The sequence below is a fragment of the Cebidichthys violaceus genome, unplaced genomic scaffold (genome assembly GCF_023349555.1).
Source record: "Cebidichthys violaceus isolate CVI_PGR_0920_01 unplaced genomic scaffold, fCebVio1.0.p SCAF_50, whole genome shotgun sequence".
NCBI lineage: Eukaryota > Metazoa > Chordata > Actinopteri > Perciformes > Stichaeidae > Cebidichthys > Cebidichthys violaceus.
This window is the reverse complement of record NW_027176706.1, coordinates 24767-43187: the sequence shown is the minus strand read 5'-3', so window position 1 is coordinate 43187 and position 18421 is coordinate 24767. Positions and strand designations below refer to the sequence as shown.

Below are 18421 nucleotides of genomic sequence, written 5' to 3'. Positions count from 1 at the left end.
TCAATCATTTGGTTCTTTTTAACGTTATTAAAATTACCAAAAAATAAAGTAAGACTTTAATAGGAAGTAGAATGGGTCATTTATCAAACTTAGTCCACCGTCTAAACCTGATGATGACTTCCATGTTTTCTGCTTTTGTCCACACGTCCAAAACTTCTGGTTGAGATTCTCAAACAAACGATCTGAGATCCTCAACCTCAGCCTTCATTAAAGCCTCATCACAGCTTTACTTGGTGAAATCTCCACATTACAAACATAAACATGTCAAACCCACATTGATATTGATATCATTCATCACTGTCCAAAGAGAACATATTACCAAACTGGAAAGACGGAACAAAACTGTCCTCAAGTCACTGGATCAGTTCACTACCAGACCATTCAATGTCCTCCACATGTAAATATGTAAATGTGTAGATCAAAGCTGTCATCAGTGAGGAGGAAACATGATGATGTGTTGAGGACAGCTACACTTCACTGACTCTGAGTGTTTGCATATGTGTCCTGCCTCTCTGCTCCCAGCCGTTAAGAGGCCAGTGTTGATCAGTGGCTGTCCAGGCCTTTCAGAGACACTGACACGCCGGCAGCACAATGATGATGTCACTGACTCTACTGCTGACCACCCTGGGGCTCCTTGTTCAGGGTGAGACTCTCTTCTGAAAACTTTGCTCCACCACAATGATGTTCTGCTGTGATGGAGAAACAGTGAAACAAGCAGCATTTACCTTCTTCCATCTGTTCTCCATGTTGAAGAAATGAGACTCTTCTGTTTGGATGTTGATCATCTTTCTCCAAACTGGATTTGTCTCAATAACCCTTCTGCTCTTTTTCATGTTTTCCAGATTCATCAGGAGAAATCATCCTGACTCAGTCTCCTGGATCTCAGTCTGTTGTTCCAGGACAGACTGTCTCCATCAGATGTAAAACCAGTTCAAGTGTTAGTAGCTACCTTCACTAGTACCTTCAGAAATCAGGAGAATCTCCCAAACTTTTGATTTATGACGCTACAAATCGTCATACTGGAGTTTCAGATCGTTTCAGTGGAAGTGGATCTGGAACTGACTTCACTTTGACCATCAGTGGAGTTCAGGCTGAAGATGCAGGAGATTATTATTGTCAGCAGCGTCAAAGCTTACCGTTCACACAGTGATACACCATCGTACAAAAACCTCCTCAGCTGAAGAGGAACTGATCTGAATCAACAGCTGCACAGAAATACAGACACTTTAACTTTGACTGACAATGAAGATAATATAACAGAATAATGTCAGGAAACACTTTTGATACTATAGTAAATAATATTGGTAATCTTGTTGAAATAAGGTGTTAATATATTTAAAGTCAAAACTGATCAAACTACATTTATTGCAGGTGAGTGGGAAAAGTACATAAGTTAATACAGGTAACATAAACAATAGATATTTGGCTCTGAAATTCAAGATTTACTTAATTTTCGAGTAATTCAAATGTAGTTTTAAGTTTATTTGATTCATGTTGAAGTCAAACAGTTAATTTTACAACAAACCTAAACACATTGTGTGTGTTTTGATCGTCTTATGTACATAAGAAAACATTTAAGATATGCTATACTTTGATACATAAAACTTTCTGGACACTTTTAAAACCATTTCCACATGAAGGTTTCTACCAGTGACACACTTGATTTATGAGATACACACAGTATATCTGATTTTCTATCATATTTAAACAATCACTTTGCGACAAAAAGGATAATTTACTTAATTAGTGTAATGAAGCAGATTCCGAGGTCACAAAAGCTTTAATAAGGAAGCTGGATTAAAGAAGGATTTCACTTCTATCATGTCTGGTTCATGTTAAACTGAAATTATACATTTTCTGATAATTTTTAGTTTTCAAAATATAAAACAACGAATCTTTCTAGTTTTTATGGAACTAAATCAGCAACATCTGTTTCTTTCACAATAACATACATGAAAAAAATGTATTTGATGAAAAATTCTTTATTGTGTTAAATCAACCTGAATTACAACAAGCAACAACAAAAAACTTTATCAATGAAACATATACTGAGACAGTGAGTGAAAGAAAGAGATAAACAGACATAAAGAGTTACAGAGTACAGGCTGAGAGTATCAGAGTGAAACCAGTATCAGAGTCCAGTGAGTCAGGTCAGGACTGGGAACACTGGTCTCTCCTCAGTGTCTCTGAGAGAGGAGTCTGGGAGCCCTGGGTGGCCTCACAGGTCACAGAGCCCACCTTCCTCCACTGGTCTGCAGGGAGCCTCAGGGTGCTGCTCCAGCTGTAGCGGCCGTCCTTCTCCAGCACCCCGGGGCTCCTGCTCTCCTCCCAGCTGCTGCTGCTGTCGTCCACCTTCCAGGCCAGACTCCAGTCTGAGGGGAAGCCCTTGTTGGCCAGGCACATGAGCGTGGCCTTCCCCTGCTGCAGCTCCTCACTGGAGGGGGGCAGCACCGTCAGGGTGGGACGGACATCACCTAGGAGACACCAATCAGCTTAGAGGACAGGGACCACACAGCTGTCAATCAAACACCAGACACTTGGACACCTTTACTGTGAGAGAGTTGATTTTCTCCTTTAAGGAGTTTCTGTCAGATGTTCTTTCTGCTCCACCAGTCACTCACTCACACATTGTTTCACTTCCCTTTAAGAAGCCTCTCATGCATATCAGCACAGAGAGAATCATCATACAGAATGAGCTGAAATATATCAAACTACACTGGAGATAAAACATCAATATGTGGACAAATATCAGAACATTATCATCCAAAACATTAACTAAACATTACTTTAAAATATTTAGTGGAAACATTTACAAGTACAGAAAATGAAGTGACTACAATCAAACGTTCTTCATGTGGATGTCAGTCATCATTAAAAACTGTTCAAAGATTTAAACATTTTAAAACAATATTTGACACAATGAAGAGGTTTTACACATTTTCAATTACCTATCTTCATCTTCACTCTGTTCATTTCTATTTTACTCATTCTGATTCAGAATTTGTTTTAAAACAGTTTTAATTGAGGTCGAAATGGACCCAAACTGTTAAAACATTTGTAGAAGTTTTATCTTTTTTACATTTCAAGCTGTTTGAGTTTCAGTTGGAGAGGAATGAGAAAATAAATGTTTAGTAAAACTGCTCTGAGTTAGTCTCCATGATAAAGGAGGAGAAATAAAAACATGAATCCTAAAAGTGTACGATTAAAACAAGATATATTCATCTTTTTCAAACATCAAAAACTACATTTAAAACATTACTTTAGAATAATTAATTTAGTATATTTGTGCAAAAACTTACTTCCAACATCCAGTCTGGTTCCTCCACCAAAAGTCAACCACAGTGATACAAAGTCATTGAGCCGCCGTACAAAAACCTCTCACTGTAGAGAGACACGGCTCTCTGACTTTGACACAAACAAACTCAACAAACACATTCACAGTTTACCCAGTTTATGTAATAACTGGTTAAAATGATTAAAACTGATTCACAAAGGATACATATATATATTTAACTATTTATTTGTGAAATGTTGAACATCTATGGGCAATATTTACTTGTCTCTTTATAAAACAAATTGATATAAGATATTCGTAAAGAAAAACTCTTCAATAAATACTGCTAAATGTAAATAATTATCATAAATACATTTTATTTTAGATAATGGCAAATGACAAATTATAACTTTGTTTAAGTTTGTACAACAGTGATGATGGTTGATGTGGTAGTGAATTTGGGGAAAATCAAAAAAATATTCTGGATTTCAGTTTTTCCATCAAACCAAAGACTCTAATAAATGAGCACTGACACATTCCTGATCAATACTCTGATAAAGTGATGGATCCATTGATAAACAGCATCATCACAGTAATCCAAGTCCCTGTTGGAGTCAGTCAGAGCATTTCCATAGAGAGCCACTTTGCATCAGCAGCACCATGCTCCAGTGCTCTGGGAGAGTTTATAGTCCTGAGAGTTGAACACTGGATGACTGACAGCTGTCCTTCATCACAACAGAAGACACAGAAATCGTCCTCATCAAAAACATGACTTTGATCTCCGTCCTCATCTGGACTCTCCTCTGCTGCTGCTTCACAGGTAAAGTCCAGAGAATCAAACTCCTCTCCTCTGTGAACATCCGTCCCTCTGAAATGAAGCCGACTAAACCGTGACGCTGCTTTATGTTTTTGTCTCTGTGTCCTCAGAGTCCAGAGGACAGGTCACAGTGACTCAGCCTGGAGCAGTGAGCTCTGCTCTGGGAGGCTCCGTCTCCATCACATGTAGGACCAGTCCGAAGGTTGATAGCACTAGCTATTTACACTGGTACCAACACAGAAATGGAGAAACTCCCAAACTACTCATTTATCAAACTAGCTCTCGACAATCAGGGATTCCAGATCGTTTTACAGGCAGTGGATCAAACTCTGACTTCACTCTGACCATCAGTGGAGTTCAGACTGAAGATGCAGCAGTTTACTACTGTCAGAGTGTTCATTACATCAACAGTCAGTGGGTGTTCACACAGTGAAAAAGCATCGTACAAAAACCTCCCTCAGTCAGACTGAACAGAAACTGAACTGACTGCTGCAGCTGGAAGCTACTGCAGAGACTGATACACTTCACTGAAGACACACACACACACACACACACACACACACACACACACACACACACACACACACACACACACACACATTCAAGATGTTATGACTTCTCACAACAATACATTGACTTATATTCATTTTCTGGGAAGTACCCAGTGGAGGGCCGTGTATTTTATACCTGGGCCTTCAATGCTGTCCTGCTACAGTTGAACCACTTCCAAATAACCTCATTATGACTCCAGCATGACGGGATGCTTCGTTATTAACGGGCAATGCATAAAGTCAAAATCAATGTAATTAACACAATGACAAGAACCAACTGACAAGAACCAGTCACATATATTTACTTGACAACAAAGCAGGTAGAATAACATGAAACCCAAATAACACGATTCAACAGTTCTCTGCACATTCCAGCAACACTGCGGCGCTAAAACACACATTCCACCACACACTCAAGAACACGGGCCATTCACATATTATTCACATCAGAGGGAACAATATTAACCATATCATAAAAACGACACATTGACAAATGAACACAGTAGTAACGCTACTGCAGATGTAAAAAAAGAAAAGCAGTTCACTTACCAAAGCTGCTGTTCACTATTTAAAGACAAAGTATATCCTCCTTTCTTTGTTTACAAAGAGTTTAATACCACGGTTGTTCAGTACATCCGTGCAGTTTAGTTCCAGCACGAGGTCCTTCCCGATTCATGGACGCCAGTGATGACAGTCGAGTCTCCCCAGTTGTATTTCTTGAATACATTTGAATGCGTTTGAGTCAGTGACGTGCGGTGAGGTTCGTGTCTGGTGAGGCTCTGACTCTACATAAGTCAGATTTACAAATATATGAACCCAATAGAGAAGCTTAAATCACCATTCAATTAGCAGCTTGCACGTTGACTACTGGTTGTTTTTCATATCAGCATTATTTACACACACACACACACACACACACACACACACACACACATAGGTAAAGTACATATTAGATTCCACCGGGAGCGTTTCAGAAGCGGAGCGCTCGCGGGCTCCACCCGCGAACATCGTGAGATTCCGCGATAATCTGCGTAGCAACCACGGATGTATAAAGAGAACAACAAACACATAAACGGTTACTTTACCTGTCCGACGTTGAATTGCTGTTGATTTGTTCATATTTCCTTGTTTCTTGAGACATTTTTAAGCTTGGATATATAATCTTACATTTTTGTGGTCAAAGCAAAATATAAAAAGAAGAAGAGAAGTGTAGAAGAAGAGCAACGACAGAACAAGCATCAACCCGACCCGTGGGCTCTCGCTTGCCCCCTTCTTTGAGACAGAGTAGTGTTTGCCTCTCTGTGCTTTTTCACTGCGGTTTCTGTCAGATCAGCAACACTAAATATGTTCTACACAGACGTGAAACACATTACCTATTCTATGGAAAGAAAATACATATAATAAAAGTGTCTACAAATATTACAGTGGTGACAAACAATGAGAAAGCTAAAAGGCACACGCTCAACCCAGTTAGTGAGGGATTCACAATCTGAGGAGAGGAACAGCTCGTCACTGCCTCACCTCACTGTCTCCTCTGTTTGAACAGGACATGCGCTAATTCAGCGATTTTGATTATAAAAATGCTTGAAATGATTGGAATCATACAGAAATTACATTTATAGCACAGATCAGTATAGAAATATTAATATTTATTTTATTTTAGCATTATTTGTTTTTTACTTGTCATGATGACCTCCCCTGACCTCACGTCCCTGGTTTGAGGGCTGAAAATGTCCGCTCGACAGAGACACTAGAGTTTGGGATTGTCACCGCCAAACATGGCAAAACGTTAAAAATGTAATGTCACGTAAAAACGTCTTGCATATCTTTAAACTTGAACTCTTTTTACGACAAAGTCCTGCTAGCTATTTTCACAACAGTCACGCTACTCCACTGACCAATGAAGTCGCACGTTAATGATGACGTACTTGTAGGCCAGCTAGAAGGCTCTGGCATGTGAAAGAATACGGCCAACATGTCAAACTAAAAATCTGATTGGTTGAAGACTATGACGATAACAATATTGTCCCCATTTACTTGAACTGCAAAGAGATTCACTTGTAATTCTGAAGGCCTCTGGGCAGATTTTTTTTACTTAGAGACAACATAGAGGTGAAATCTGATTGGATAAAAGCTCTACTTAAAACAAGCTGTGCTGAAAGCAGCGCAACTGAGGAAGACAGCTACTGTATGCAATGAGATAATAAGCTAAAGGGAAAAATATGTAGAATACATGTAGTGTATTTATGAAAAATAATTCTGTCAGTGTCTAGGCCAGCAGAGAAAGCCTTGCTGGCCCTGACGGCCCACCATTGGTGTCATGATTTAAATAGCCAGTGAGGAGGAAACATCATGATGTGTTGAAGACAGCTACAGTTCACTGACTCTGTGTTTTTAAAGTAATTGAAAATACCAAACAATAGCGTACGGCTCGAATAGGACGTCTAACGCTGAGGATGAATCATTTGAAAACTTAAAGCAGAGAGGAGGCTCCGGTCCACCGTCTAGAACTGAAGATGACTTCCATGTTTTCTGGTTCTGTCCACATTTCCAAAACCTCTGGTTGATTTTCTCAAACAAACGATCTGAGATCCTCAACCTCAGCCTTCCTTAAAGCTTCGTCACAGCTTTACTTGGTGAAATCTCCATATTACAAACACATAAACATGTCAAACCAACATTGATATTGATATCATTCATCACTGTCCTAAAATAACATATTACCAAACTGGAAAGACGAAAACAAAACTGTCCTCAAGTCACTGGATCAGTTCACTACCAGACCATTCAATGTCCTCCACATGTAAATATGTAAATGCATAGATCAAAGCTGTCATCAGTGAGGAGGAAACATGATGATGTGTTGAGGACAGCTACACTTCACTGACTCTGAGTGTTTGCATATGTGTCCTGCCTCTCTGCTCCCAGCCGTTAAGAGGCCAGTGTTGATCAGTGGCTGTCCAGGCCTTTCAGAGACACTGACACGCCGGCAGCACAATGATGATGTCACTGACTCTACTGCTGACCACCCTGGGGCTCCTTGTTCAGGGTGAGACTCTCTTCTGAAAACGTTGCTTCACCACAATGATGTTCTGCTGTGATGGAGAAACAGTGAAACAAGCAGCATTTACCTTCTTCCATCTGTTCTCCATGTTGAAGAAATGAGACTCTTCTGTTTGGATGTTGATCATCTTTCTCCAAACTGGATTTGTCTCAATAACCCTTCTGCTCTTTTTCATGTTTTCCAGATTCATCAGGAGAAATCATCCTGACTCAGTCTCCTGGATCTCAGTCTGTTGTTCCAGGACAGACTGTCTCCATCAGATGTAAAACCAGTTCAAGTGTTGGTAGCAGCCTTCACTGGTACCTTCAGAAATCTACAGAGTCTCCCAAACTTTTGATTTCTTTTTGGAATATTTTATTTTTCCAAGTTTTTTAACCAAGGAAGAGAACGTGCAGAGCTTACAGAACACAATACATTAAACATTACAAAAAATTACATAACACGCTAAGAAAGAAAAAAACCCACAAATACATGAAATAAAATTAAGTAAATAAATAAAGAAAAAAAAAACACAAATACATGAAATAAAATTAAGTAAATAAATAAATAATTCCCCCCACCCGAACAAACCAAAAAACAAAAAAGGTTGGTGCATAAAGTGACACAGCACAAAGCATATTGTAACTTCAAATAATTACAGTCCTATTGTAATGTTAGTGTTGTACCCATGTACTCCAAATAAGGCTGCCAGATTTTTAAAAATAAATGATATCTTTTTCTGAGACTATATGTAATCTTTTCAAGAGGAATACAACTGTTCATTTCCACAGACCATTTGTCGATGAGAGTGGGGGAATCAGATTTCCATGTCATTGCAATACATTTCCTGGCCACACATAAAGCAATTACTGCAAGTTTAATTTGGGGCTTTGTTAAAGACCTGTTGAGAGTTGTGAAGTTTCCCAGTAAACATAGCTCAGGATCTAATGGAAAGGTAACACCTGTGATCTTAGTTATTGTATTACAAAAGTCATACCAAAAGGACCTCACCTTTGTACAAAGTCAGGTACAGTGTAGGAAGGAGCCAACCTCTATACCACATCTGAAACACATTTATGACAATTCAGGTTTGGATTTATGTAGCTTCTGTGGGGTGAGGTACAGCTGATGAAGAAAATTATAATGAACAAGTCTGTACCGGGCATTAACCGTTGCTGACAAACTGTTCTGGCACAAATCTGACCAGAGTTGTTCATCAATTGTTATATTCAAGTCTGATTCCCATCTCATCCTGGATCTGTGTAATCCTGGTTTTGGGCCCTCATTCAGCAACATGGAGTACATTTTAGAAATAAATTTGTACACATTTCCCTGGTGAAGCAATTTTTCCACATTAGTTAACACAGGTAGAGTCATTCCAGGGCCCAGGTTGGTTCTCAAAAAAGATCTTAACTGGAGGTAACAAAAGAAAGTTCTACTGGACAAGTCCTACTTTCTCTTCAGTTCTTCAAAAGACATGACAAGTCCTTGATCAAAGCAATCTTCGAGATGCTGGATTCCTCTGTCATGCCAAGTCTCCAGAATCTTGTTATTTAGTCATGGGTAGAAGTTCATTTTGTGTTAGAGGTGATTTTGGTGATAGTCTCATATTTAGTCCAAGAGTTTTGTGAACTTCATAACATATTTTAATAAAATGTTTCAAAATAGGATTGTCTGTCCTACTGGATATGGTTTTGGAGTTCCATTTATAAATAAAATCACTGGAGGCTTCTTCTTTCAAAGGATGAAGTGCAATTTGTATTCAAGAGGGGGCAGCACCACCGTCAAAAAATGACAAAATATATCGCATCTGGGCTGCTAAATAATATTTCTTTAAAATGGGTAGTTGAAAACCTCCTAGACTATAATCCCATGTTCATTTTTCCATTGACACCCTTGGCATTTTACAGTTCCATAAAAACTGCCTAATGTGTTTGTTGAGGGTTTTAAAAAGGTTTGAGGTAATGGAATGGGTAAGGACTGGAAAAGATACTGCAACCTCAGGAGAATATTCATTTTCACAGTTTATTCGACCAGTTAGAGTAATGGGTAGATTCATCCATCGACGTAGGTCGTTCTCGATTTTACTCAGCAATGGGAGGTAATCCAATTTGTACAAGTTTTTAAGATCATTATCTGTAATTATTCCTAGATATTTAATATTCGGTAGCCACTTAAATGGGGTTGTTTGTTGGTATTCAGTGTGATCAAAGTTTGTGAGTGGAATAATTTCACTTTTTTCCAAATTGACCTTGTATCCTGAAATAGCACTATAGGTGTTTAGTAGCGTCTGTAGTTTAGTGAGAGAGTTAACCGGGTCTGTTAGATACAGAATTACATCATCTGCCAGGAGATTCATTTTATGATTTATTTGGTCCACTCTGAACCCCTTTATATCTGGATCCCGTCTAATTGCTTCAGCAAGTGGTTCACTAGCCAGGACAAAGAGTCCTGGAGACAGAGGGCAACCCTGTCGACTCGATCTACTCAAGGGAAATGCTGTCGAAGTCTGTCCATTTGTGGTAATTTTGGCTCTGGGTTTATGGTAAAGGGTTTTCACCCAATTGATAAACAAATGGCCAAATCCAAACTTGCCCAAAACTTTGAATAAGTACGGCCACTCTAGCCTATCAAAGGCCTTTTCAGCATCTAATGCTACAGCTACACTAGGTTCAGTTTTAGATTTTGTTAGATGGATAATATTAAAGAGTCTGCACAAGTTATTGGCTGATGAGCGTTTCAAAATAAAGCCGCTCTGGTCTGGGTTTATTCATTTTGGCAAATATTGGCCAAGCCTGTTAGCCAGGGCTTTGGAAATCAATTTGTAATCTGAATTCAACAAGGAAATAGGTCGAAAAGAGGAACACTTTAATGGATCTCTATTTTTTTTTGTGAATCACAGTGATTATGGCAGTGGAGAATGATTCTGGAAGAGTTTGAGTTTTGGATGCTAAATTAATCACATCCATTATAAGGGGGGTAAGTAAGTCCTTAAATTCTCTGTAGAATTCAGGAGGGAAGCCATCCTCTCCTGGTGATTTATTGGATTGTAGTGAGCAGAAGGCCTTTTCAATTTCTTTCTGGGTGAAGGGCAAATCAAGATTCTTTTGGTCTTCGTGGCCGAGTTTCGGTAATTCAATAGTGGACAGAAATTCATCAATCTTAGATAGATCCTCTGGTGATTCTGATGTATATAGATTTGTATAAAACTGTTTGAATGCATCGTTAATTTCTGTTGGGTTGTGTGAGGTTGCACCCGTTTCAGTTTGAATTGCATTAATTGTCCTTGAGCTTTCCTCTGTTCTCAATTGCCAGGACAGAATTTTGTGAGCTTTCTCTCCCAATTCATAATATTTTTGTTTGGTTCGTAAACATTTTTTTTCAACTGTATAGGTATGTAATGTATTGTATTTCAGTTTTTTGTTAACCAGCCGTTTGTAAAGTTCTTTAGACCCAGATTGTTGAAACTCCTTTTCCAATTTCAAAATATCTGCTTCTAGCTCATTTATCTCTGCCATATATTTATTTTTGATACCCTTTGTATAAGATATTATTTGTCCTCTTAGCCCATAATATGAAACTATTAGGGGAGGAGGCGCAGTTTGTCTCACAAAAAAAAGTTATCTGGTCCCTAATAAACTGGCAAAAGTCTGGTCTATGAAGGAGAGTAGGGTTCAGACGCCATCTATATTGGTTTGCTGGTTTTTCTGGCATCAAAATAGATAGGGTCAAAGGTGAATGATCAGACAGCATCCTAGATACATATTCAGATTCTAGTGTTCTATGAATTAGCTGTGTTGACAATAAGAATAGGTCAATCCTGGTGTGAGAGTTGTGTGGGCAGGAGTAAAAGGAGTAGTCTCTAGTTTGAGGGTGCATCTGTCTCCACACATCAGTCAGGTTTAGATCTTTCATAAATGATAAGGTAGTTTTAGCTGCTTTTGTTCTGGATGTTGTTGTGGCTGACTTATCTAACATAGGGTCTAAGCAAAAATTAAAGTCACCTCCTACAAGTATGTTTTGTTGTCCCCCTGATACCTTCATGAAAATATCTTGAATAAAGGATTCATCATCATAGTTAGGTGCGTATACGTTTAACAGTGTCCAGGGTTCAGAGTAAATTTGGCAATTAACTAAGACATAGCGGCCTGATGGATCAATTATAGTTTCTCCAATTGTCACTGGAATGTTTTTATTTACCGTATTTTTCGGACTATAAGGCGCACTTAAAATCCTTACATTTTCTCAAAAATTGACAGTGCGCCTTATAATCCAGCGCGCCTTAAGCATGGTCACTTGTTGTGCTTATTGATCGATTTTATGTGGTACAATGTGCTCAAAAATCTGTCGAAATATGTAAGTACGACTTTGGTAAGCAACGAAGCCGCTCCGCTCAATGGATATTCGGAGCATTACGGTACGCTGTGTCACTACCTGATTGGCCCCGTAACAGGAATGTAATGTCTAAACTAAAAGTCAAAATCGATCAATAAGCACAACAAGTAACCATCGGTCGCAACTGTCGTCCGAGCTTTCACGATAGCTGGAATCATCACTGAACAGCCAAGTACCGATAACAGCAACAAGACTGACTCGGAAAATGACGAGAGGGATTCGGGCATTCTTGATGCCGAAATCGCACAGCTGTTTCACTCAGACACTGAAGATGAAGAATTCGATGGATTTGTGGAAGAGGAATGAATCGATAAGTGAGTGTATTTTTCTGTACCGGTATTTGTTGTTACAACTGAGTTGAATAAAGTTTGATTTACCGGACTGTGTTGTTTTGCTTAATGCGCCTTATAATCCGGTGCGGTTTATGTGTGAACATAGACACGTTAATTCACAGTGCGCCTTATAATCCGGTGCGTCTTATAGTCCGAAAAATACGGTATTAAAATAGCAACCCCCCTTGCTTTTGAGTTAAATGATGATGATAGTACGTGTCCTACCCATTCTCTTCTCAGCTTTTTATGCTACTGTGTGGTAAGATGGGTCTCTTGTAAAAAAGCGATATCTGTTTGCAGTTTTTTAAGGTGTGTCAAAACTCTCTTCCTTTTAACAGGTCCATTTAGCCCATTCACATTAAAGCTAACAAACTTCACTACCCTATTCATTAATGCCAAGTGTGGACATCAGAGTGTCATCGCCTCTTTGTAAATTCACTGTGCAAGAGCCAGTGTATCTCCTGTGATCAAATAAAAAAAGATAAACCAAAGCACCAACATTAACGAAGAAAACAAACCCCTTCACCCCAAGTGCCTAATCCTGAACATTTGACACTATCTTCCCTATCAAACTGGGTTGTGCACTTTGCACTTGTCAATTATGACATGTCTGGCTGGTTCAGAAACATACAAACCAGCCCAAGGCTTTGTCTGAGAAAAATTTTAACAATATGTATAGTATCGAATTTTAAGTGTGACAAGAAATTATAACAAATGCTGAAAACACCCTTTTCTGAAATTATTAGAACGCAAGCAGGGTGGGTTAATATGAAACCAATCTATCAGATAAAACTTAAACTTGAATTGTTGCCATCACTTACTTTATCCCAACATCTTTAACCTAACAAGAGTGACGGCAGTGCTAAAGCTAGACAGCTCCTGAGAGCTGCTGCTGCGTGTCTGGGTTTCATCCACCTGTTGGTTCCGTCCGCCTGGTCCGTTATGTTTGTCCCGGGGAGTCCCGCAGGAATGCTGCCGCTTCTTTTGGTGTTTTGAAGAATTTTCTTTTTCCATCGGGAAGGAGGATGGATCATTTAAAAACTTAAAGCAGATAGGAGGCTTCGGTCCACCTAGACTTCGGTCTAGAACTGAAGATGACTTCCATGTTTTCTGGTTCTGTCCACATTTCCAAAACTTCTGGTTGATTTTCTCAAACAAACGATCTGAGATCCTCAACCTCAGCCTTCATTAAAGCCTCATCACAGCTTTACTTGGTGAAATCTCCACATTACAAACATAAACATGTCAAACCCACATTAATATTGATATCATTCATCACTGTTCAAAGAGAACATAATACCAAACTGGAAAGACGGAACAAAACTGTCCTCAAGTCACTGGATCAGTTCACTACCAGACCATTCAATGTCCTCCACATGTAAATATGTAAATGTGTAGATCAAAGCTGTCATCAGTGAGGAGGAAACATGATGATGTGTTGAGGACAGCTACACTTCACTGACTCTGAGTGTTTGCATATGTGTCCTGCCTCTCTGCTCCCAGCCGTTAAGAGGCCAGTGTTGATCAGTGGCTGTCCAGGCCTTTCAGAGACACTGACACGCCGGCAGCACGATGATGATGTCACTGACTCTACTGCTGACCACCCTGGGGCTCCTTGTTCAGGGTGAAACTCTCTTCTGAAAACTTTGCTTCACCACAATGATGTTCTGCTGTGATGGAGAAACAGTGAAACAAGCAGCATTTACCTTCTTCCATCTGTTCTCCATGTTGAAGAAATGAGACTCTTCTGTTTGGATGTTGATCATCTTTCTCCAAACTGGATTTGTCTCAATAACCCTTCTGCTCTTTTTCATGTTTTCCAGATTCATCAGGAGAAATCATCCTGACTCAGTCTCCTGGATCTCAGTCTGTTGTTCCAGGACAGACTGTCTCCATCAGATGTAAAACCAGTTCAAGTGTTAGTAGCTACCTTCACTGGTACCTTCAGAAATCAGGAGAATCTCCCAAACTTTTGATTTATGACGCTACAACTCGTCAGTCTGGGATTTCAGATCGTTTCAGTGGAAGTGGATCAGGAACTGACTTCACTTTGACCATCAGTGGAGTTCAGACTGAAGATGCAGGAGATTATTATTGTCAGCACTCTAACGGCTTCCCGTTCACACAGTGATACACCGTCGTACAAAAACCTCCTCAGCTGAAGAGGAACTGATCTGAATCAACAGCTGCACAGAAATACAGACACTTTAAGTTAGAACAACTATGAATATAATATAACAGAATAATGTCAAGAAATATTATTTATACTATAGTAAGTTTTAATGGTAATCTTGTTGAAATAGGTTATTTATCAAAATAATTAAAGTCTCATGAAAGATAAGTCAAAAAGTAGATAAGTTAATACAAGTAACATAAACAATATATATTTGACTCTGAAATATAATATTTACTTCCATGTGTTCTAAAGATTATTTTTCAAGTAATTCAAAAATATTATACGTTAAAATAGTAAAACATTTATCTTTTCCAACACAAATAAACACATTGAGTTTGTTTATATGATCTTGTGTTTATAGTAAAACACATCTTATGTCATTTTTGAAACTTCTAAATATGTTTCCACTTGAGAGTTTCTACCAATGACAAACTTAATTTGTGATATACATGAAGTATATCTAATTTTCTTTAAACTATATAAGATTCCATTTTTATAGAAAAAACTACAATTCCATTCAGAGTAATGAAGCAGATTCAAGTCATACAATATTTAAGGAATCTGGAATAAATGGTGGATTTAATTATATTATGTCAGGGTCAAAAGAACCTCAAAGTAATGATTATCAAACTAGTTTCTTTAAAAATCTGAAAAAAATATTAAACACAACAGTATAGTATTATTACATTATTTTTAGAGAAATGTCAAAGCCATTTTAAAACATTGGACTCAGTTGGGTTGAATGTTTCCAAAATTAATGGAACTATAAAAAAGCAACACCTGTTTATTTTTTAATAACGTATGTGAAAACAACTAATTTGATGAAAAGTTCTTTATTATGGTAAATATAAAAGAACATTCAACATGGCATTATATTAACTTAAAGTTGTTTTCTTCCAAAATTGCCAGAAATGTTTTAATTTTAAAGACTGAATCTTTCTCTTTAACTTTTAAAACAGCAACATCTGTTTATTTAATAAAATTATACATGAAAACAATTCTCTTCATGAAAAGTACTTTATTGTTTTAAATCAACCTGAATTACAACAACAAAATGTTATCAAGGCAACATGTACTGAGACAGTGAGTGAGTAAAAGAAAGAGTTAAACAGACATAAAGAGTTACAGAATACAGACTGAGAGTATCAGAGTGAAACCAGTATCAGAGTCCAGTGAGTCAGGTCAGGACTGGGAACACTGGTCTCTCCTCAGTGTCTCTGAGAGAGGAGTCTGGGAGCCCTGGGTGGCCTCACAGGTCACAGAGCCAACCTTCCTCCACTGGTCTGCAGGGAGCCTCAGGGTGCTGCTCCAGCTGTAGCGGCCGTCCTTCTCCAGCACCCCGGGGCTCCTGCTCTCCTCCCAGCTGCTGCTGCTGCTGCTGCTGTCGTCCACCTTCCAGGCCAGACTCCAGTCTGAGGGGAAGCCCTTGTTGGCCAGGCACATGAGCGTGGCCTTCCCCTGCTGCAGCTCCTCACTGGAGGGGGGCAGCACCGTCAGGGTGGGACGGACATCACCTAGGAGACACCAATCAGCTTAGAGGACAGGGACCACACAGCTGTCAATCAAACACCAGACACTTGGACACCTTTACTGTGAGAGAGTTGATTTTCTCCTTTAAGGAGTTTCTGTCAGATGTTCTTTCTGCTCCACCAGTCACTCACTCACACATTGTTTCACTTCCCTTTAAGAAGCCTCTCATGCATATCAGCACAGAGAGAATCATCATACAGAATGAGCTGAAATATATCAAACTACACTGGAGATAAAACATCAATATGTGGACAAATATCAAAACATTATCATCCAAAACATTAACTAAACATTACTTTAAAATATTTAGTGGAAACATTTACAAGTACAGAAAATGAAGTGACTACAATCAAACGTTCTTCATGTGGATGTCAGTCATCATTAAAAACTGTTCAAAGATTTAAAAATTTTAAAACAATATTTGACACAATGAAGAGGTTTTACACATTTTCAATTACCTATCTTCATCTTCACTCTGTTCATTTCTATTTTACTCACTCTGATTCAGAATTTGTTTTAAAACAGTTTTAATTGAGGTCGATATGAACCCAAACTTTTAAAACATTTGTAGAAGTTTTATCTTTTTTACATTTCAAGCTGTTTGAGTTTCAGTAGGAGAGGAGTGAGTAAATACATGTTTAGTAAAGCTGCTCTGAGTTAGTCTCCATGATAAAGGAGGAGAAATAAAAACATGAATCCTAAAAGTGTACGATTAAAACAAGATATATTCATCTTTTTCAAACATCAAAAACTACATTTAAAACATTACTTTAGAATAATTAATTTAGTATATTTGTGCAAAAACTTACTTCCAACATCCAGTCTGGTTCCTCCACCAAAAGTCCACCACAGTGATACAAAGTCATTGAGCCGCCGTACAAAAACCTCTCACTGTAGAGAGACACGGCTCTCTGACTTTGACACACTGAACTAAAACTACAAACCCTCAAGATGAAACTTCACCATTTTAATTAAAAGTAATGATTATCCTGTAATTTAATGTTCTACTTTCTTAACGATGAGTTTTTCAATTTCTGTTGCTGAAGTGAACTTTGTCTTTTAGTGCAAAATATTTGCTGAAAAAGTCATTCATGATGGTGGAAAGAAAACTACTTTTCTGAGTCTGTTGAATATAAAAGAATACAAAGACAAATTACTCCTGAATAATTAAAATGTAAATATTTGACTTACTTCCAACATCCAGTCTGGTTCCTCCACCGAACGTGTACCACAGTGATACAAAGTCATTGAGCCGCCGTACAAAAACCTCTCACTGTAGAGAGACACGGCTCTCTGACTTTGACACAAACAAACTCAACAAACACATTCACAGTTTACCCAGTTTATGTAATAACTGGTTAAAATGTTTAAAACTGATTCACAAAGGACACATATGTATTTAACAACTTATTTGTGAAATGTTGAACATCTATGGGCAATATTTACTTGTCTCTTTGTAAAACAAATTGATATAAGATATTCGTAAAAAAAAACCTCTTCAATAAATATTGCTAAATGTAGATAATTATCATAAATACATATTGTAGATTATGGAAGATTACAAATAATAGCTTTGTTTAAGCTTGTACAACAGTGATGATGGTTGATGTTGTAGTGAATTCGGGGAAAATCCAGAAAATATTTTGGATTTCAGTTTTTCCATCAAACCAAAGACTCTAATAAATGAGCACTGACACATTCCTGATCAATACTCTGATAAAGTGATGGATCCATTGATAAACAGCATCATCACAGTAATCCAAGTCCCTGTTGGAGTCAGTCAGAGCATTTCCATAGAGAGACACTTTGCATCAGCAGCACCATGCTCCAGTGCTCTGGGAGAGTTTATAGTCCTGAGAGTTGAACACTGGATGACTGACAGCTGTCCTTCATCACAACAGAAGACACAGAAATCGTCCTCATCAAAAACATGACTTTGATCTCCGTCCTCATCTGGACTCTCCTCTGCTGCTGCTTCACAGGTAAAGTCCAGAGAATCAAACTCCTCTCCTCTGTGAACATCCGTCCCTCTGAAATGAAGCCGACTAAACCGTGACGCTGCTTTATGTTTTTGTCTCTGTGTCCTCAGAGTCCAGAGGCCAGGTCACAGTGACTCAGCCTGGAGCAGTGAGCTCTGCTCTGGGAGGCTCCGTCTCCATCACATGTAGGACCAGTCACAATGTTTATTATAGTAGCTCATATCACTATTTAGCCTGGTACCAACAGAGAGACGGAGAAGCTCCTAAACTTCTTATCTATAGAGCAACTTCTCGACAATCAGGGATTCCAGATCGTTTTACAGG

General features: G+C 38.6%; 3 gene segments (V, D, J or C); 1 reads left to right on the top strand and 2 right to left on the bottom strand.

Moving 5' to 3' along the window:
• Positions 1 to 1964: 1964 nt before the first annotated feature.
• Positions 1965 to 2988, bottom strand: LOC137887971 (Ig kappa-b4 chain C region-like). The segment is given in 2 exon segments: positions 1965 to 2492; positions 2949 to 2988. Coding segments are annotated over 2 exon segments (381 nt in total).
• Positions 2989 to 7639: 4651 nt separating this feature from the next.
• Positions 7640 to 14543, top strand: LOC137887970 (immunoglobulin kappa variable 3-11-like). The segment is given in 3 exon segments: positions 7640 to 7691; positions 7891 to 7968; positions 14236 to 14543. Coding segments are annotated over 3 exon segments (438 nt in total).
• A 1043-nt stretch (positions 14544 to 15586) lies between these two features.
• On the bottom strand, positions 15587 to 16601 carry LOC137887969 (Ig kappa-b4 chain C region-like). The segment is given in 2 exon segments: positions 15587 to 16120; positions 16577 to 16601. Coding segments are annotated over 2 exon segments (375 nt in total).
• Positions 16602 to 18421: the final 1820 nt, after the last annotated feature.